We start from the raw sequence: 20,924 nt of genomic DNA, 5'->3' as shown, positions 1-20,924 counted from the left end.
GATCATCTCTGCAAAATTTCAGCCAATTGATTATCATTAAGGCACTCAAAACTGCGTTTTTTGTTTATAAGCATGAACGTTTCAAGTTCGATAGAATTATGTGCATTCATTGGTTTAATCGAGTTTGAGTGCCTTAATGATAACCAAATTGGCTGAAATTTTGCAGAGATGATCTATACATTAGTATCTAAAGACTAGACGATAGAGATGTGAAAATTCGATTGAAAAGTGAATATAAAGTAGAAATCTACACCGTAAGAATAAATACAGACATCCGCACATGAGAAAATCTATATATATATATATATATATGATATATACTTTAAATCCTAAAGATTGATCTGATCGAGTTTATCATCATGGGTCATAGATAACGATTAATATCAATAAATTCAGAACCACGTGTTGTGTTGCACCATAAATATTCTTTAACTTTTTTGTGACAGAGCAAATCAACATGCATATTGCTGATTCGATAAACTTCATCTTTAGATTCATTAGGAGTTTCAGTATATTGATCCAGTGAAACTAAATATCATTTCTACATATGATCTTTAATAATTCCTCTTCTTTTTTCTCATTCAATTAAAATATGCGGAAACGAATTGATATGACACGAACAATCGGATAACTAAGAGATAATTAAAGCAAAATCAATCGAGACATATATCATTAGCATCTTAACACCATCAAACTATCTTCTTCTTTTGTATTGGATTAGACGATGGGAGAAGGAGCTAGGGCCACTCTAAAGGCAAAATTGTGAAGTGTCGAGTCATTCAAATGGGAAAGAGAGGAAAGCTGCTCAAATGCGTATTGCACTGAATCTCAGTAGTTTGCTTTATAAGACAAAAAAAATCAAACTAGATTAGGAGAGGTAGATTGAGATCGATGCTTAATTATTCTTGCTACAAACTTATATAAGCGTTTACGCTAACGTTTAATTATTTCAATCCCACCTCTTTTAATTTCTTATCAGAACAACACGTGATTCTTGTCCAATTGTCTTTGACCGCATGATCTAGTCAAAACCCTAGCTATTTCAGTTGGGCCGTGCCGATTTGGTTGCCTATAGGCCAGGTACTGGGCCTGAAAGAGTTTTATGCCGACCCATGCATTAGAGCTAGGGCTTTTGTACACTATTTTCTTTGATCGTTTGCTTGTATGGTATGGCTATTGGGGAAATTTTCATATAGATTCTAGTATTGATCCCATGGTATTGAAACAACAAACGATATTTTTTGTTGTTGTGCTTAGCTTCACTTAGCTTCTTCACACTTAACTATATGAGCGTGGGCATGAGTATGATCACTCTCATTAGACATAATTAAACACGCACCAATTATACCATTAGCCTCTCATTTGGATTATTGGAAGGAAAATGCAGAAAACTTAAAGAAAACACAAAGGAAGCTCTGGACGTACTACATCGTGAAATTCATTGATAGTCATGTGAAGAGTGCACTACATGCATCCTTTATAAAAGCAATATGGATTACAAGCAAATAAAGGTTACAAGTTAAATGACTGTGCGTACTACTCTCTCATATGGTTAAGAAACAGTCGAACACCATGCCTGTGTTTAAGATATGCGGAAGAGCCTTGCCAAACTCATCGGATCTGTGATATCAAAGACAAGTGCATGCTGTAGCTATGAGTCTCTTTCAATGTCGTCCTTAATTAAAGAGACTTGGTTTTTAACAAATCAACTTCCCTGATTTGGTCATCAAACAAAGGAAGGTTTTTTTGCCTCGCCAGTTCTGCGCATAACACCGTTCTGATCGATCATAGAACATGCCGATCTGTAAAGACAAGGCCGGTTGCTGAAAATTGCTGCAAATGGTTCCATATAAGCAAGTGTAATATATAGCAGTAGTGAAGATGATCATTCCATGCAGTGCCTGCTAAAATGGAATGCATCCTTTACAAATCACTCTTGAGAGGAACAGATTGACATGTTGTGGCTCATGGCCTCATGCTGTGGTTTTTGTAATGGGAGGTGGCATTTTGGGACTTAATTATTCAGAAGAAAGCCTCTTGTTCATTATAAGGGTCAATGGGTCATGTGGGCGAGCATCTTCATAGTGCTCAGTGGTCACTCAAGAGAGAGACTTGTTCCAATCAATCTTGAGACTATTCAAAAAAATATTTGTAACGCTCTCAGTCTGCAGCGGTGTGACTATGTCATATGAAATTTAGTATTGATTATCATCAACAGGCTGTTCCATCCTATGCTGATTAATTAAGCTTTATAAAAATATCAAAGACTGCTTTCAAGTTTAAAATACTGAAGCTAGGAGATCGATAGGTGAAGCTGAGGTCTAAAACTCGTATAGAACTACTGTAACGAGTCATACAGGAAGGCATCACAATCAAGAATCGATAATCAAATTTTACAAATCAACTTCCCTGAATTGGTAATGATCATATTATTTCTTTATCAATCTCTCCCGTATACATTTATATAGAGTTTGGTTTCTGCTTTATATTTCTTACTTTTTCTGCAAGCTAGATATATGCACGTATCTCAAATCTTAACCACCACCGTGTTCTAGTTGTATCATTGTAATTCTGCACTGCAAACTTTGCTAGCTGCTAGGTGGCGGCAGAGCCGAAGTAGTGGCGTGGAAGCCCCGCCACGAAACCGCGCGCTGCTATTGTAGTGAAGGTTTAAATACCGATTTAGTAGTTCAATGGCATATAAAATAGCCTCCTTCTACATTTTAGGTATGACTTGCCATTCATATAGATGAAAACTCGGGTTCCCAGATTTCCATACTGCAATAATCTTCAAAGAAATTAATTGTTATATCTACCACTTTGATTATTAAACCCTTTCATCAGCATCAGTTGGTATTATTTTCATTTTCTTGGGGTGAAGTGAAGGCTAACTAAGATTCTGGACTGCTGATCTAATTGAGGTCAATTCTTCACCAAATTTTAAGATGGAGTGAGTCAACCCTACTCACTGACAGAAGATGGGGACCTTAATGTTTGTTATGCTATTGCACTTATTATTTGGACTCGAATCTTTGTGACATAGCTTTTCTTTTCTTTTCTTTTTGGTCTGAAGTTCTTGGCCTCTTTGGCTGAATGTTTTTAATTATTAGGTACTTTGCTTATGGAAAATTCAGTCTATAACGGTCAATTATTAAAGCTATCACTAATTTTTTAGGGTAATAAGAACAAAGGCTTAGGTTGATCTTCATAATGGAAAATGATGCAGGAAAAGAGTGATGAGGTGAACAAAAATTGTTATAGTACATAAGTTACTTTCACTATCATATTATCAAAATTTGCTGTGCATACAATCAGCATTTGGAATATCATTGTCTCTCATTTATCTATATCAACCTCCAATCACACACTCATCTTCCATTCCTACAAAGATACAAAGGACCTCAAGGACCCATAACTGTTCCACTTTTGCCCATCAAAATTCTGAAATTTCAAGGGCGCTCACATCCTCATATGTTTGATTTTCTAGTAACATAAAAGCTAGCGATATTTCAACAAAATTTTCAAAATAACTAGGATAAACAAACCTTAATATCATAGGTATATTTTGTGATTGGTACGAGCGATTCTTCTCTTTGATTATTTTCCATGTTTAGATTTCAGCTCATCTCCATGTCAATTTTCTACTTTAACCAACTACTTTTCATAGATAAATAAAAAATGATTAAGTATTACTTCAGACTATCACGTGTTAGAGTACAGAAAAATCTAAATCGTCTACGTGACATTATACTAAAACTAACTGATCTCATTCTTTTCAAAAAAAAACTAACTGATCTCATTAAGACTGTTACATCAATTTATAGAGACGATTTATAGACATGTAGTACTTCAAAACTATCGAAAAATTACTTCATATAATCTAAAACCTAAAATACATTTCCTTTTTATTTTGGGTAGTTCTAGGACACCAAAGTCATTATATGCAAACCCAAGTGCAATTCAAGTAAATAGACCACAGCTCCCAGACAATGATTTCCATTTTGCAAGGAATGGCTTGCAGAGTTGGCAATGTCCCCCCATTTCTGCTTCCCCTCATGCTCATCCCAAACACTCACACACACAGGGATTCAGTCCTTCTCAGCAGTTAAGCAGCTTCAATCATCCCACCTACTCTTTCTCCCTCCCATTTACTCAATTTCATTCATTCCTTCATTCAATGCCTGCTCTTCATTCATAAAGCGCTCACCTTTGTCTCTACCAAGCCATTAAATTCCCTCAAAGTTTTCATCTTTTCTGCTCAGAAATTAAAACCCAGAAAGAAAAAGATGCCTCTGGTGAGGTTTCAGGTGAGGAACGAGTACGGCCTTGGTCAGCCTCAGCTCTACAAAGATGCTAACAGAGAAGATCCCAAGGCCGTGCTTGACGGCGTCGCCGTCGCCGGCCTCGTCGGGATCTTGCGCCAGTTGGGCGATCTCGCCGAGTATGTATCTCCTCTGTTTCTCACTACCCTTTTGATGTTTCTTGCTTCTTCTTTGTGTGTTGCTACTTGGGTTTGGCTTTAGCTCATTCATTCACTCTGTGCATTTTACCGTTGGAGTTTTTTTTTTGTTGGGAGTTTGGTAAATTTTGATTCTTTTGTTGAAGTGAATGCAGTTTGTGGTTTTTGGAGTTGTACAAATTGGGTTGTGATGGATGAGAGTTTGAGTTTTGGTTTTGTTTTGTTTTGAATTATGTGATTGTGAGTTGAACTTCTGGTTTGCTCTTTGAGTTTCTGTTTCTGGGGATTTGTTTTGGTGCTTGGAAGGAATGAGAAACAGGAGTTAAGGAGAGGAAAATGTGCAGAGTTTTAGTTTGTACTGTTGGATTTTCATAGTAGCATTGACTCTATGAAGTGTAGTTAAAAAAAGACAAGGAATTCTTCTTTGTGATAATTTAGGATTTTGGAATTGAAGTGTTTCATGCAGTATGCACTTTCAGAGGTACTTGACATGAAAGGGCTCCGGATCCTATATCTGTGGGTTGAGTTGATTTGTGTTGTCCTCATAGAACATGTTCGTATCAGTTGCGCCTATCAGAAAGTTATAATATTGGGGGAACTACTAGATTTCGTGGTAGTTTCTGTTGGTAAAGTTGAAGCCTTTATTATGGTCAAGGATCCTCAATACCTGTTATCAATGACCTCAGTGTATTGGCCCTTTTAGGGACCCTTCATGCTGCCAGATTGAGTTCTAGTATCTTTTAGATTACCGGAGAGGTACTTAGGTTAGATTGTGACAATAGCAATATCACTGTACAAAAGATGTCTCTGGTTTAACAACATTATATATTTGACTGCAAAGATTAACTTGGCTGGAAGTTCTCTTGGCTGGAGATTGATGTTGAATGTGCTTAGGGAAACCTTTTCAAGTTGGGAAACACCAAAACTTGTAATTTTTTGCCCTACTTCTTGAATGCTGCCTACTGCAGTCTTACACTAATAAACTTTTGAGACATAGAGGATCATCATCCTATTACTATGAGAACTGTGGTTCTCTTGTTTTGGCGACCAAGTCTGAAACACAATGCGTGTATTCTAAGGTTGAAAATAATGATTATTCACTAAATATTCTTTATTCTCAAGGGGGCTTAAACTGTTTGGATATAGTTGAAGAATTACTTCATCTTGTAACAACTGTTTATTTCATGATATTGTCATAAAACAGTATTAACTAAGAAAAAATTTTAATGTGTAGATTTGCAGCAGAGGTTTTTCATGGCTTGCAAGAGCAAGTGACGACTACAGCTTCTAGAAGCCATAAGCTGATGGTTCGCGTTCAACACATTGAAGTTGCACTTCCTCCCCTTGAGAAGGCTGTACTTGCTCAAACAAGCCACATACATTTTGCATACACAGCTGGTATGGTTCTTATACCTCCTGTTGTAATTTATTACTTTAGTACTGTGTTTTATAAATGATTTGGGGACATGTGTTTATATGCAAGTTTGTTAGTCCACGATTGCATCTGCAAAATATGTGCAACAATTATAGTAACTTCTCTTTGATATGTTTCTTTATTGCGGAGGTGGTCTTGTCTGTACTCGATATGCTGTTTTCATTATCTTGATTATTAAATCATTAATAGATAACAGTTGCTTTGCAGGTTTAGAGTGGCATCCGCATATTAGAAGTGAAAGGCATCATTTCATCTACAATGACTTGCCACGATTTATCATGGATTCGTATGAAGAATGTAGCGATCCTCCGCGTTTGCACTTGCTTGACAAGTATATTCATTTTCTTTACATATTTTTACTTTATTTGGTTGTAGTGAAGTTTAAATTTGTTTTTGACCATTACATACTTACTTACATGATTGAACCTTCGCTTGCTCAGATTTGATACTGGTGGTCCAGGATCATGTTTAAAGAGATATTCAGATCCAACATTTTTCAAAAGAGCATCCGCTATCCCTGACGAAGCAAATGCTGAGAAACTGCAAAGAGATAGGAAGGCTCAAAGAAGCAAGGTATGCAATATTGTTTTTGAATTTAGCTCAAAAGCTTCCTTATTACATTGGAGAGCACACAAATTAAATTCATTGATAAGATCGTGCAGTGCAATAAACTCTCACTGTAGTTCTCATGATGATAACTTTTGTTTCTGCTATTATATTTTGTAATTTGTTATCAGGTTGTTACTTTAAGTACCTCAAAATTCTTTCTTGTCTGATTAAATGTTGCTATGGACAGAAAAAGAAAGGATCACAACATAATGGAGATATATCACGTTCTGCATCGATATCCAATCGCAGTAACAGGTTATCCTACAGATTCATTATGTTAACTCAAATACATTACGTATATTCATAAGATAAAATGCTTCTTATGGTTCCGTCTTTGATTTGATGGAACTAAAACACTTAATGATTTCTGACTGTGCAGAATGCAACCTATTTCTTCAAATGTGAATGGGCAAAGCTCACCTTCGCAAACTGTCTCCACAACTGACATGGCGGCATTGAAGTCTGACCTTGAAAACAATTCTAATTCTTTTGGTTCAAGAACTGAGTTAGGATATTATGAGTATGTTGCCCATTCAAGTTCCTCTCTGCAAGCCAAACCACAAGAATACAAGGAATCCCCTACTTCTGAATCGGTGCATCATGATGATACTCTTGAATCTGTTTTGCATGACGGTGAAATTGTGTTTGTAGATGGTAACTCTCCTGGAAGTTCATTACAGGACCAAGTTACCTCTGGTTCATCTTGTGGTAAATGGGATGAGAAGGCAGAAATAGTTGATCCTACTGGTCAACAGAAGTGTTTAGATGAAACTACAGAAATGCTCCCTACAATGGGTGGCGTGGATGCACATGAAGGGAGAGCTGGTGACAGTAGGAGTATTCAGCCAAAGGATTACCTCTTTGATGGCGAAAATATTTTGGAACCATCCTTGAGCAGGAACCAAATTGATGAAATTGTAAGTGAACCAGATGAACCAGACGCTTTCATGGATGCGCTTAATACCATCGAATCGGAATCTGAAAATGATCTTGAGTGTCAAACAAAACGAGAAGTAAAACCTGTCCCTACTTTTGTCAATAAGGAAGGACTGGATGGAATGCATGAGATCACCATAGATTGTATGAATCCTCAAACTCCAAGGTTTGAATCTCGGAGCGCAACATCTCACATTTCCCCTGAAAGAGAAATGCCGGTGCATATACCAAACTCAGCATCATTAGAGAGCCCTGTTCCTGAGCAGATCCCTCAAGTAACTATTGAACCATCTAATTCAAACCACTATGTAGGGTCTGATAGAACTGACATTCTTGACGATTCAAGGTTAGAAACTGTGGATTGTGATTCAGCACCCTCTGGCTCGGGAACTACTACTGTGCAGGATAAGATCATAAGCGGTTTAGGTGAGCCTCAAGACTCTCCTTCTGACGTTTCCAGGAGTAATTCAATAAATTACTGGACAGGTGTATGTGAGCCTCAAGACACTCCTGCTGACATGTCCAGGAGTAATTCAATAAATTTCTGGACTAATGGTGGCATGTTAGGACTTGAGCCATCAAAACCTCCTGATTTCAGCATGGCAAGTCCTGTAAATCCTGCTAGCAGAAGTACAGCCGAGACAGTTGATCTCTCAAATCATGCTTACAAGCTTATAGTCGATGAGCATGAAACAGGACCAAGCATGTTGACTATGGATGATCGATGTAATGATAAAGGTCAAGAGGATGGTATCTCATCAGAGACAATTTCTAAGGGAGTTTCACCTATGGAATCGTATACAAAGCTTGGAAATATTGGTGATTCTAATAAGAGCAATGGATTTGGCCAGGCCATGGAGGATAGTTGGAAAAGAACCAACACAATGGAACCTGGAAATGTGTTACCAGTTGCTCCATACACTAAATCTGCTTCCAATGAATTAAATCAGGAGAATGATGAAAACTCTTCGCGGGTTTTTGGACTTGGTCGTAGGTTACTTGAGAACGGTTTTGGTAGAAATGTAACGTTTGACAAATTTGAGCCTGCTAGCTACTTGAATGCTGATGAATTGGAGCAGAAAAGTGAGCACCATAGAGTAGTGTACCAATCATTTCCTGATACAGCCTTCCAAGAGCAGTCTGTGGATGGATTTGCAGTTCATTCATCTCCTTCTTCACCACCACTTGAACACATGAAGATATCTTTCCAACCCCTCAATGGCATTGAAACTTCCAAACTAAAACTGAAATTATCTGATGGGAATCAAAGCCATGGAAGTGTAAGAGACATGTTTCAATCATTCCAGTTGACCCCAGAACCTGCTGTCCCTTTGCATGAATTTGGTTCTGATTCTGACGATGACACCTTCTGTCGATCATCTCCTTACATATCTGATGATTGTGTTAGCCATCACTCTGAATCCAATTCTGAACAATGGGAGTCTAGTGCAACTCCTGAGAGAGACAACCATGAACTTTATGATGCCTTGCGTGGAATCTCATCGGTGGAACATATTTCCAGCTCTCCGGAACTAGGGGAAATAGCCAGCAATGCCATTTATAGTGATGGTGGAATCAAAAGCGTTCACTCTGAGGATGGTCTGGTACAGTATCTCTCTGATCCTTTACTTGATCTTCCAAGCTTAGATGCTTTCAAACCTGTACTTCTGCAAGAACCAAAAGATGTTTCTGCACTAATGGATGTCAATGGTTTGAGATGTCCGGCGGAATCTACACCAGGACCACCACCTCTCCCTCCAGTGGAATGGTGCCTTTCTAAGCCTCAATTCGATGCTACAGAAGAAAATCAAGATGTATCTGAAGGTTTTAAACGTGTACTTAATACAGGCCTCTTGGGGTCTATCACCTTCCAGCAACCGCCATTAAAGCAACAAGTGAATGAAGTGCCTGTTTGTATTAAACCAAAATTCAAGGTATTTTTAATTATAGTTCAATCCTACTTGTTCAAATTCTAAAAGTTATACAAAATAAGAATAGTGTGGTATCAAAACTGCAAAAGGACACCTAATCTTATTCTTCTTATGGCAGCAGAACCAGCAGGTGAATGAACACAAAGAAGCTGATCAGGCTCTAAACAGCAAAGAGATAGACGAAAATGACTTCTTACGACAAATCAGAGCACAGGTCAGTCTGCCCTCTCTATTGTCACTTGGCCCTATCCAAGATCCTGAAGTCACTTGTCTGCTTATCGGAGTGTTTTTTAATTCCATGCGTAAAATGAGCCTGTACTGATCATAAATGCCTGATGAACTCAGTATCCTTAAAAGCTTTGTATGCTTTGAGCATTTCTATGGTTGTTCATTGCCATTGTTGACAAGTAGATTGTGCTAAAGCTTATATTTTAATCAGTGCTTCACTTTTTCAATCATGACAGATCTATCATGTTGTGACCTTACAAGCTATGTACAGTAAATAAGAAAGTAAACTATTGCTAACTTGTGCTCAATCTGCTGTTATGTATCTCCAGTCATTCAACCTGAGACGCACAGTGACAGCAAAGCCAACGACTACTACACCAGGACCTGCTACCCATGTCAAAGTCACTGCAATTTTGGAGAAAGCAAATGCTATCCGCCAGGTTCCCCTTTGTCCTTTTCTGTACTTTCTTTCATTCTCTTGACATGCATTGCAGTAAAATTTACAATTTTAGTGGAACTTCTCAGGCTGTTGGAAGCGACGATGGGAATGATGATGACGATACCTGGAGTGACACTTGATCTGTCCATGCTTGTTATGCCACTCCATGAGAATAATCCTCTTAATGGCATAGTTCACAAAGCTGGTTAGTTGTAGGTGGCTGTGTTACATATAATGTGAATAATTTCAGTTTCTTCATGTAATTAATCGTAGGGCTGATCTTGTATTCCCCTTTGCAGTAATTTTGATTGATTCCTTTAGGTAGAAAGATGAGATAAGTTGTAGGGTTGAGTATGATGGATTATCCACACACTTGAGGCAACCATATATAGAATGCCATAATGCCTAAATATATTGTTGTTGTTCCTTGAGCACAATGTTCTTTCTTTTTTTGGAAGAGGTTGATATGTTCTTCTTGCTTTGTCTGTCAAACGTAAAAACAGAACACACGCATGAATGGAATATGGATGCTACATGCAATTTGATTGTGTCATTTGCTTGGCAACCAAAAATCATTGAGAAAACACCTAGCACTCGTATGGATATAGAATGTTAATCAAGTTTAGTTGACCAACGCCAAACTCTTTTAAGAAACTTGAAACTAGGAAATTCTGCATGCATTGGAAGAGAAACGTGAAAATTAAGTACGGATATTTTTATTCTATACGTATACAAATACACGAAGGTGAAGTATGATGAACTTTTTGTGGAAATTCAAGTCATGCAAATTGCAAAGCATAATTGCGGTTCTGAGAGACTTCCCAATGGCTCGCCTTTTTGCCTTTTCTGTCTTCTTCTTTTCTGTAAGACACTAACCTTATCAATAATATATCTCTGCAACTTCTGGTATTTTATTAATCTTGTTTTGAGCTGGCATTGCAAAGCTTCCAACCGGCACACTGATTAGATTAAGAACTTTAATACTTAATTAACACAGATTGATGAATAAAGAAGAAAAGGAAGACTTTCGTTTTCATTTGATTAGAACAACTTGATAACCAAAACCGTGACAGCAGGTACTTGGTACTTTCAACTTTCCAACTCCACACCCAAAATAATATCTCTTGTAAGAGATAATATCCAATTAAAGATGTGATTAGGGTGTGTTGGATGACAATGACACACATAAACCACTGGATTCACTGATAAGTAATCGAAAAATAAGAACTACAACTTTTGAAAAACTTGTGCTGATCTTTTGCTCTTTATATTCACTGGGAAAGGGGACAGTTTATTTCTAAAAGAAGGTTCTCCAACAATGAAAAAGATGCACCTAGCTTATTTTGTTCTTTACATATCCATTAAGCATAAGGACTACCAACTTCTGCTGATCTTTATATTATATTCACTGGGCAAGAAGACTGTTATTTTCTAAAAGGTCTTCCAACAATGAAAAAGATGCACCCAAATTACTTTGTTCTTTATACATCCATTAAGCTTTTGATTAAAAGGGACTGGGAAAGCATCACAAAGAAAAATGCATGCATTTCCAAGTTAAAGAATCCATGATATGAGGTCCTTTGTCTGTATAATAAATTAGGGAAAAGTGTTAGAAATGATGTTCCTTTTGCATTAACTAAATAAAGATTCCTTTATTAAAGAAATCCCATATCAGATTACTTTTTAATTTTCCAAATAATTGCAAAGAACTGAAAGCAACCCAACCCAAATAAGGTCTGCACAACTACAAGGTCAATTGTCAAGGGAAGGAAAAAGAAGCAACAAAAGTTAATCATCAGTTCCATTTGAGACCTGAAAAGATGGCTTTGAAACAAAGTGTTTAGCATGCAATAGCATTACAGAAAAATATACAACTTTATTGTCAGCATGTCCTTAAACATAGTTCTTCTGTCTTCTTTTCTTTGTTGATAATACAAGAAAGGACTAGGCATGCTATTGCAAGATCACTTTTGCTGACTCTGATTGCACAAAACTCATTCAAGGCATGAGAGTATAGTTTTGAACTTGGGATCCTTATCTGTTTTCTCTCATTACAGCTGGTTTTTAATTCTGGAAGATAATTCGAATTACTCATGTAGCAAACCTCAGATATAGGTTTGTTCCCTGTAACAAATCAAAGTTTAGAGCATTCAACTCATTGGCATTAGTCGGATAAGTCTAAGATCAATTAGGATTTATACTTTTCGATATGTAGTTCATTGATTCTACATACTGATTCTCCTTAGACGCAAAAGTACGAGTAGAACATGTTCTGTTCGCCCATATCTTGCAATGGGAACCATTGCAGCTTTGTTAGATAAACAACAATAGAAAAACCATTCGATTCTTCGTCGATCTGTCAAAAAGTATCAGTTTCAATCTGAAGAAGTCACAAATCGATCCACATGTAAATATACTATAACTGGAACCTTTTGATATCATACTATCACAATGCTTGGTAGTGCCAGTTAGATCAATATGCACAATTTGCACAGTAAAAGTTGAGATTGATGCATGCACAGATGCACTATAGCCTTTTGCTCTCAATAATATGCTTTAAGACCAGCTAACTGTATACAGTGCTGGTGAAGCTCTATATAGAACTTTATATATACTTTCTGAGAAAAGAGAAAAAAGGGGTTCAGTTGGGGGGCTAAAGAATAATTGAGATCAATAGTACTATATGGTAGTGACATATAATATTCCATGGTGCACCTAAAGTAATTGGCCAAATGCATGGAGATTTCTCATAACTTAAACGAGAAATAGACCATCTTACTTTAGCTTTAAGTCACTTTATCACTTTCTAGGGTAAGAATATGTACACAACCACAACTTTCATTAGCAACAATCAACATAGCTGTTATCTCTTTATGCTCCCATTACCGTTGCTATTTGTTTGCGACTTGACGCATTTTATTTAGACTTTTTGACGAATAATTATTGACTGTATCAGATTTTTGATATATTACATTAAATGTGTATCGTTCCATGTAAATTCGTTACAAATTTAAATCTAGAGTTCACACAGATGAAAAGAAATTTAGAGAATATATGCTTCCAATGAAACCTCTTAGGCTCTTATATTAGTTGGTATGAAAAACTAAACCTTGATGAGGTGGAGATATGATGTGTGCAAAAAGCTCATTCTCAGCTTTTTCCAAACCCACCTGCCTTGCTTCTTGGCGGCTGTCACATGGATTTTTACATGAATAACTCTGCTTTTAAATTAAGCACTTTTATCCCACACCTCCTCCTATATATACTCGTAACCTAAGCAGTAGCACACCCACCTTCCTTAAAACCATACAAAGTTTATGCCCTCCACATTTGAGAGCATAACACACCTCTCTCTGAGTCTCTGACGTCTCTCATTCTCAAGACTCCATGGCTGAAGTTAGCAGCGGCCAAGGTGCGCCTGGGATTAAGCTGTTTGGGACAACCATTACATTACAGCAAGTAGTAGTGAAAGATGATCATCATCGTGAGCAAAAGAAAGCAGACGACGTTCATGACCAAACGGTGGAGATGAAAAGGCCGGAGAAGATCATACCATGCCCAAGGTGCAAGAGCATGGAGACCAAGTTTTGTTACTTCAATAACTACAATGTAAACCAGCCTCGACACTTCTGCAAGGGCTGCCAGAGGTACTGGACGGCCGGCGGGGCCCTACGTAACGTGCCGGTGGGAGCCGGCCGTCGGAAAAGCAAGCCTCCGTGCCGGGAGTTGGTCGGTTTTCCGGAGCCTTGTATGTATGAGGCTTCAGAGGTGGTGCACCAGTTTGAGCTGGAAGGGGTTGTGGAAAAGTGGCACGTGGCTGCGGTACAGGGCGATTTCCGACATGTTTTCCCGGTGGTGAAGCGGCGGAGGAGTGGCTCAGGTGGTCAAACGTGTAGCTGATCATTTCCTGCTGATATTTTTCTTGCTCATCATGTAATTTAGTATTTCATGAAAATGAAATTAACAATATAATGTGTTGTGTTAGCCTAATGTAAGGGTGCATGTATGCAAGTGTTGAAATGGGTATTTGGTAATCAATCACTTAATCCATACATATAAGCAAGTGAAAAATCCTTTATATTAATATATGGTTCTGATCATTGTCTGAAAAACAAAAACAAAAAGGCAAAGACCTCCCGAGTACAATCATGCAAATGAAGTCGCATGTAAGCTAGGTTTTTCTGATTGATTTGCAGCATGAATATTATAAAGAGACCTGGACAGTTGACCATGCTGGAAGGATAGGTCTTAGTGACTTACAGAACTTGAGATGGAATTATAAGCAACCTTCTTAGTTCTTATCAGGAAAATCTGAAACCGTGTTTGGCAGAAAAACCAAGATGGTAATTTGCTATTGCACGAACATTCAGGTAAAACCGGGTGCAGAATATTGTCAACAATTTGCTTACTTCTCGGCCATGATGTATGAGCAGTTAGCACGTCCCCACCAATAAAATCTGGAGCCTCTGTTAGAGAGAAGCTTTTAATAATTTTCAGCAACAGATTCTTTGGTTCATTTGCTACAACTAAAATCAGCATTCACATTATCGTACAAACAAAGGAATACCTCTTCAATTTACCCTCTAATGATCTCTCCTATTCTCTCAAACACTCGTTACTTCCCGTTGATCCCCGAAAGAAGGATGAAAAACAATTTAAAGCCATAATTTACACCATGTCATGTGAAATTTGCTTCCTTCCTAAGCACATTCGGCCAAATCCTGGATGTTTGTGGGGCGAAAAGGCATTGTCATGAGTGTCATCTGCAATCTGCACCAACTGCTTCAATAACAGTTTTGAAGCCATCTCTTTCTAAGCATTCAGACAATTCAGCCTAAAGGAAGAAGGTATAAGACGGTAAGCACATTTTGATATCAGAAGAAATTAATGTTAATGTGAGCATCGGAAAATACCTTTATCTGGGGAATGAGAGCAGGCCCCCCATAGGCAAAGCCTGTATAAAGCTGAACAAGAGTTGCTCCAGCTCGTATTTTTCGATAAGCATCCTCGCCACTAAATCAATGGCATAAACAGATAAAGATTAGCATACGAACACTGAAGTACCACGAACCCTGAATTGAGATGTCACAGGAAAAAAAAATATACTAATAAAGGACTGTCATCTTACCTGAAAATGCCTCCACACCCTATTAAAGGAATCTTCCCCTGAGTGATAACAGATAAAAAAAGTTATAATGTCAAACTCTGATCCATATACTCAAATGAAACCAACAGTGCAATGTCAAGTTCTATGACCTCAGTGTAAACATCACGAATAACAAGTTATACGAAAGGACAGCGTACCCTAGTCAAGATGTACATTTCCTTTAATAGGCTGGTAGACATATCAAAGAGTGGTTTCCCACTCAAGCCACCAGCTTCAGAAGCCACTGAGTTTTTACTCACAGTATCTGGTCTTGAAACAGTTGTGTTTGATATAATCTACAAACAAATTGAAGCATAATTTTTAACTCACAATAAATTAAGTTTCAAGAATAAACTCCACATACCGAATTATAAACCCATCAATAATATATAGAACACCCTAAATCATTTCAAGAACAAGCCCCACATACTGAAATTATAAACCCATCCGTAAGATATAGAATACGCCAAAGTCATCATTTCACAGCATGAGATAACATAGCCAATTTTCCTATCTTTCTCATAAGTTGGGTAATTGCCATTCTTCATAAGCCAAAGAAAGAGCTTCCCTGCCCCAGTTTCGTCAGGAATCTCAATGGGTGATCAATTACCATGAATTATCTATTATACAGAAAAACTTTGATCTCACTAACACACGCCTCAACGGCAACATCTAAGTAGTAAAGAAGTCTTTTATAACTTCGCAGAGTTGGGCCTCCTAATAGTGCAAAAAGCAAGTAATATTCAAATTTGATAGGCATGATAGAGCATACATGCCAAAGAAGGATAGTCATTAAGTGTGTGTTTAGAAGGAGACATACCAACCCGTCCAAGTGAAGGGTACGTGCCACCTATTTCAATAAACAAGAAAGCCATGAGAGCACCATCTTAAGGAGAAAAGAAGTGACCAATTACAAGCATATATATATACATACTGCAGCAATATCTTCAAGGTCTTCTTTAGACAAATCCGGAGCAATTTTCACCAGCAATGGAGGAGGGCCCTCTTCCCCCCATTGCATTTCATCACGAGCAGCTTGTACCTTGATAGAAGAGAGTGTTACAGGAGCTAACTTTTGAACTAGTTTTATCATCAACAATATTGAACAAATTGAAGTTCATGCTTTGAGCTCCATACCTTCTTCACAAGGTCCTTTAACTCCTTTCTTCCTTGAAGCATACGTAACCCTGGGGTGTTGGGTGATGAAACATTAATCACCTACAAAAGGATAAGAGAATGAACTGTTTAATGGCACAGCTTTTTTTTTTTTTTTTTTTTTGCAAAAATGTCACCAGGGTTTAAACTTGAAAGTTATGGAGACACCGAAATGCTGTTTGTAAATAATTACCAAAAACTTGAATTTCCTTCTTTTGAACATAGTGAAAAATATTATTTCTTACTACTTCAACAGCTTTTAACAAACTATGACAGTTTAAGGGTCATTCTTTTTCCATATAATTTGACTGTATGGCAGAACATCTATTTTTTAACCTTAGCAACAAAATACATTTCAAACCATTGAGAATAATCATGTGTTTAGTTGCAAAGCAGCACAGGATACCTAACCAGATAAACAGCTATGGAAGGTGAAATCAGTAGAGAAGAACATACCAAGTAATCAGCATACTGGGACAAGGAATGAACCCCTTGTACATAATCTGAAGCAGCATCTTCACTTGTCTTATTTTTTCCAAGATTCACGCCCAGTATGCCAGGGCCAGATTTTCCTCCACCTTTGGCTTCATCAGCCGATGGAGATGAAGTACTTGAAGTTTCATCCAACATCCTCTTACCATGCTGGATTCCCAACCGCTTTGCAACAGCAATAATTCCTTCACTATTAAAGCCATAGCGATTGATGATAGCCCTGTAAACAAAATCAAGTAGATTGTAAGTTAGACAAGAGGTAAGACGCCAAATTCTCAGAATCTAAAGAACATTCAACTTCCAATAGTGAATAGAAAATTTTGCGTTAACTTGTGCCATATCAGAACAACAGAATAAGATTTTTAAAAAATGAAGAAAAATAATGCTCTTACCCTTCATCACGTAATCTGAAGACACGAGGCTTTGGATTGCCCTCCTGTGGAATAGGGGTTACAGAACCAATCTCTACAAAGCCAAATCCTAAACCAAGTAAGCCATCAACAGCCTCAGCATTCTTATCAAAGCCAGCAGCAAGACCTATGGGGTTTGAGAACTTCCTTCCCCAAACTTCTAGGCCTAAATTTGGTGGATCTGGTCTCTTCTCCCTAGGAACCCAACCACGTGCTGCGGCTGAGACTCCCAGTCTATGAGCAACCTCTGGATCCAGAAGAGCAAAGATTGGATTGACAAGTTTGGTAGCTGAGAATAGCCATCCACTTCAAAAAATTTGATATCCAATATTAGCAACTTGTGCAACTAAACTTAAACTTCAATATTTCATACAAGTTAGACGATTCAACAGAAACTGATAAATCATTTTTATACAGTTTCTGCTTCATAAACATAAGGAAGTGCACAAAGGCTTACCAACAGAAACCTCAAAACATAATATCATAAGTATCATCGAATTATCTTTTTAAATCATCAAATTGTCTTCTTAAACCCTTAAAGGCTGCAGACTACACTCGGTGATAATAACATGCATTACAAGCTATTCTCTCTTAGCATTCGAGACATCTCAAAATCAATTTTACTATTCCCCAACTAAGCTATTACTCCCATTGTTTCTAGGTGGCAATGAAAATTATAACATTATTCACCAACAAACCCGTCATCAAAGCTTGCCTCAATCAACACGGGTTATGCTAATATTTTGCGGCATAATACATACAAATTTTAGAAGTAAATAATTGCAAACAAAAGCAGAGAAGTTGTAGTTATACACAAAGAGGGTACCAGAAAGTTGCTTCATCAACTGTGCTTGCATAAGCTCCTCCAGCTATAACCAACCCCAATGTGGCTGCAGTAAATAGCCCCTAAAACAGTTCAAACAACCACAACCCACTTCAGAAAAACCAAACACAACACTCTTCCACAAACCAAAACTACTTAAAACCGATGCAAAAAGGCGCCACCTTTCACCACTTTGGCGAAATGGGTTTGCATGAAACTTAAACTAAAGACATTCTAAACCCATAACACTTGTTCCTGTGATTCTTTCCAATAAAAAGATGCAAACTTTACATAAAACAGAAACAGGGGCAATGAGAGAAAACATACCCTCTTGGAAAAATGAGGGATCTTTGGAATCTTGGGAGGTTTTGGGGCAGCAGAGGAAGAATGCCTGGCAGCTCCAATCCCAATTGGAGCTGTGCATGCTGTTCTTCTCAGCAAAAAGTCTCTGAGTAGTTTTCTTGAGGCCCTTGCCGCCATGAGTTTCAATCAGAGAGGTTTGTTGATGATTTGAAATCAGAGAGAGAAAGAGGGATAGGGGATTTGGGAAGGGAGAGGAGAACGGAGGGAGAGGTTTTCACGGCTGCGGGTGACGGCGGGTCATGGAAGGAGAGCGGTAAATAGCTTATAGAGAAATAGCTTGCGGGTTTTGGCTTTTTTGGCGTGGGGGCAACCGGGTTTTTATTTTTTTTTTTGGGTTTATTTTGCCTTTCGATTTATTTTTCTTTCTGAAAAATTGTAGACGTGAAATCTTCATATCCACATGTGTAGTATGACCTAAATTGAAAAAATAAATAAATAAAAAATAAAAAATAAAACTAAGAACAACTTATACCGTGAAATTTCATGTATAGCAAATTAAAACATCTCGAATATTTAAGATTTTACTTTTTTATTTTCAGCTGAACAGAGTTACCGTACGAAAGCATCATCATTTAAAAGTTCTATAAACAACGGTTTGATTTCAGCGATATTATAAAAAGATAACTTTTGAAAGATAATGAGTTAAATGCTGCAAGTTAATTGGGAATCGTTTGGTTATCTAGTTCATTTGGAGTTTTTTTTTTTTTGGAGTCAAACATGATACATGGATATATCAAAATAGTGTTGTTTGATTGTATTTTTTTTTACTAGAAAAGAAATTGAAAGGATCAATATTAACGATGTTGTTTGTATCGATGCATGTTGAGGTAGGTCTCTAGATTTGAACAAGGTAGAGTTTCACTCTAGAAGTCTAGATCATGCATTAAACTTGACATTGTGGGTACTTGATTTGTAAGAGAAACAAGTCAACCTCATATTTCGTGGTTATTAGTTGATTCCCAAATGCTCGACTGGTTTGTACATAAATTCTAACTTATTATGATCTTTAGAAATTAGTTGTACATGAAGTTGATCTTTAGAAAATAGTTGTACATAAAAGCCAATATATATGCATGTCATTTGCTAATTTATTGGCACCTACAGAACTACAAAACCTAAAGAAAATACAGAATAATTACCTGGCTGGTATCATATTCATATATATCCAGGTAAAGAAATCCGAATCTATGCCATTGTATTTGATACCCTGCATTAGGTGATATATATATAAAGTTCCGAATCACTTTTGCTCCCAGTGGCCGGCCAGGGATCGGAATTCAAAACCTTTTTCTTTGGGGATTGCTATCAGCTGTAATATGTAGCTAATTAAATAGGAGTACGAAAAAAAAAGCATGTTTAAATTAAATTAAACCATCAATTATCGAAACCAGACCAACTAAATAGGAGTACGTACTACTCAACTAGCTAGTACTATAGCTCATAAGCCACACAGAAGGCTTATAGGCCGGTGTAAAAAGAGAAGTTAAAAATCCCTAACCTGGAAATTATATGAAACCCATTTATTAAATATAACTCTAATTAGAGGCAGATTCCTATTTCATAATGCATGTAAGAAATGATCGAGGACTCATGCAACGTTGCCATCGGGAGTGAGTCCGAGCTCCTTGAGCACCTGAGGGCACTCAGGAGCAGGTTCCTTCTTCATGAAGCCAAGAGGGTTGGGAATGCGCACCGGTCCGGCGATTCCATTGTGCTGTGTGAGACTAATCCTCGCGCTGATCTGTTGGTGTAACTCGTGGCTAATCTGGTTGCAGTCCTCGTCGGGGCTGCTCACCAGCACCACCTCGCACTCCTCCTCCTCATGGTCACTATCCACCTCAATTGAGTACCTTCCTTGCTCGTTAGTCTCGGCCTCCTTGCTGTATGTTATGCTACCACTGTCCAGGTCCTTGCATTCCAACTTCACCTTTGCCCCTGCCACCGCCAATAATAATGGTTGCTTGCATTGTAAGAAACTGAAGATATATCTGCTTGATTAAGTTCAATTTAGTGTTTACTAACCTTGAATAAGCTTGTCGATTCTGGTGATGAACTGGATGCGGCAGCTGTCACAAAAGACTACGCCTTCAACCTGGAGTTTTGCCTTTTCTTCGCTGTAAGCGCTGTCGATGAGAGACAACAGGCAAAGGGCTGAAGCAAGGATGATAGTACTATACTTGGCCATTGTTAAGTAATTCTAATACTGCTGGGAGATCTATTCAATCAGAGGATCGAGGATTATATGTTAGAGAAAGAAGGGTTCCTGTTTATAAGGGAGAAGACTACGTATATTGTGGAAGATTTGTTTTGGGTTTCTGTTAGTAGTACTTTTTTGAGGTTCCCAATTTCATACATTCTTGTCTAGTTCAAGACCTCACTAAATCTGTTGTGATGTTCTTACTTGTTTACATGTGGCTAAGACAACTATTCTGACTCGTTCTTTTGCTCCTTCAATCTCGATCTACCTTGGAACGTGTTTAATTAGCTGTACAGAAAGT

At 37.7% G+C, this 20,924-nt stretch overlaps 4 protein-coding genes across 4 annotated transcripts; 2 read left to right on the top strand and 2 right to left on the bottom strand.

Moving 5' to 3' along the window:
- Positions 1-4,074: 4,074 nt before the first annotated feature.
- LOC101294920 (protein SCAR3-like) lies at positions 4,075-10,513 on the top strand. Its single transcript, XM_004293895.1, has 9 exons — positions 4,075-4,441; positions 5,694-5,857; positions 6,102-6,225; positions 6,335-6,467; positions 6,691-6,758; positions 6,883-9,373; positions 9,489-9,584; positions 9,928-10,038; positions 10,124-10,513. Exons 1-9 carry the CDS (start codon positions 4,287-4,289, stop codon positions 10,175-10,177), a joined length of 3,396 nt encoding a protein of 1,131 aa, XP_004293943.1. The 5' UTR covers positions 4,075-4,286; the 3' UTR covers positions 10,178-10,513.
- A 2,857-nt stretch (positions 10,514-13,370) lies between these two features.
- On the top strand, positions 13,371-13,937 carry LOC101294635 (cyclic dof factor 4-like). Its single transcript, XM_004293894.1, has one exon. The coding sequence runs from the start codon at positions 13,425-13,427 to the stop codon at positions 13,935-13,937; it is 513 nt and encodes a 170-aa protein (XP_004293942.1). The 5' UTR covers positions 13,371-13,424.
- Positions 13,938-14,626: 689 nt separating this feature from the next.
- Positions 14,627-18,543, bottom strand: LOC101294340 (dihydroorotate dehydrogenase (quinone), mitochondrial-like). The gene is made up of 11 exons (XM_004293893.1): positions 18,391-18,543; positions 18,067-18,146; positions 17,223-17,546; positions 16,795-17,050; positions 16,321-16,401; positions 16,118-16,225; positions 16,004-16,033; positions 15,342-15,479; positions 15,166-15,203; positions 14,951-15,050; positions 14,627-14,871 (listed from the first exon to the last, which is right to left on the bottom strand). The coding sequence occupies exons 1-11, from the start codon at positions 18,541-18,543 to the stop codon at positions 14,797-14,799; spliced, it is 1,383 nt and encodes a 460-aa protein (XP_004293941.1). The 3' UTR covers positions 14,627-14,796.
- A 1,390-nt stretch (positions 18,544-19,933) lies between these two features.
- Positions 19,934-20,655, bottom strand: LOC101294048 (olee1-like protein-like). Its single transcript, XM_004293892.1, has 2 exons — positions 20,449-20,655; positions 19,934-20,361 (listed from the first exon to the last, which is right to left on the bottom strand). Exons 1-2 carry the CDS (start codon positions 20,609-20,611, stop codon positions 20,015-20,017), a joined length of 510 nt encoding a protein of 169 aa, XP_004293940.1. The 5' UTR covers positions 20,612-20,655; the 3' UTR covers positions 19,934-20,014.
- Positions 20,656-20,924: the final 269 nt, after the last annotated feature.

This window comes from Fragaria vesca, linkage group LG3 (genome assembly GCF_000184155.1).
Source record: "Fragaria vesca subsp. vesca linkage group LG3, FraVesHawaii_1.0, whole genome shotgun sequence".
NCBI classification, from domain to species: Eukaryota; Viridiplantae; Streptophyta; class Magnoliopsida; order Rosales; family Rosaceae; genus Fragaria; species Fragaria vesca.
This window is presented reverse-complemented; position numbering and strand designations above follow the sequence as displayed.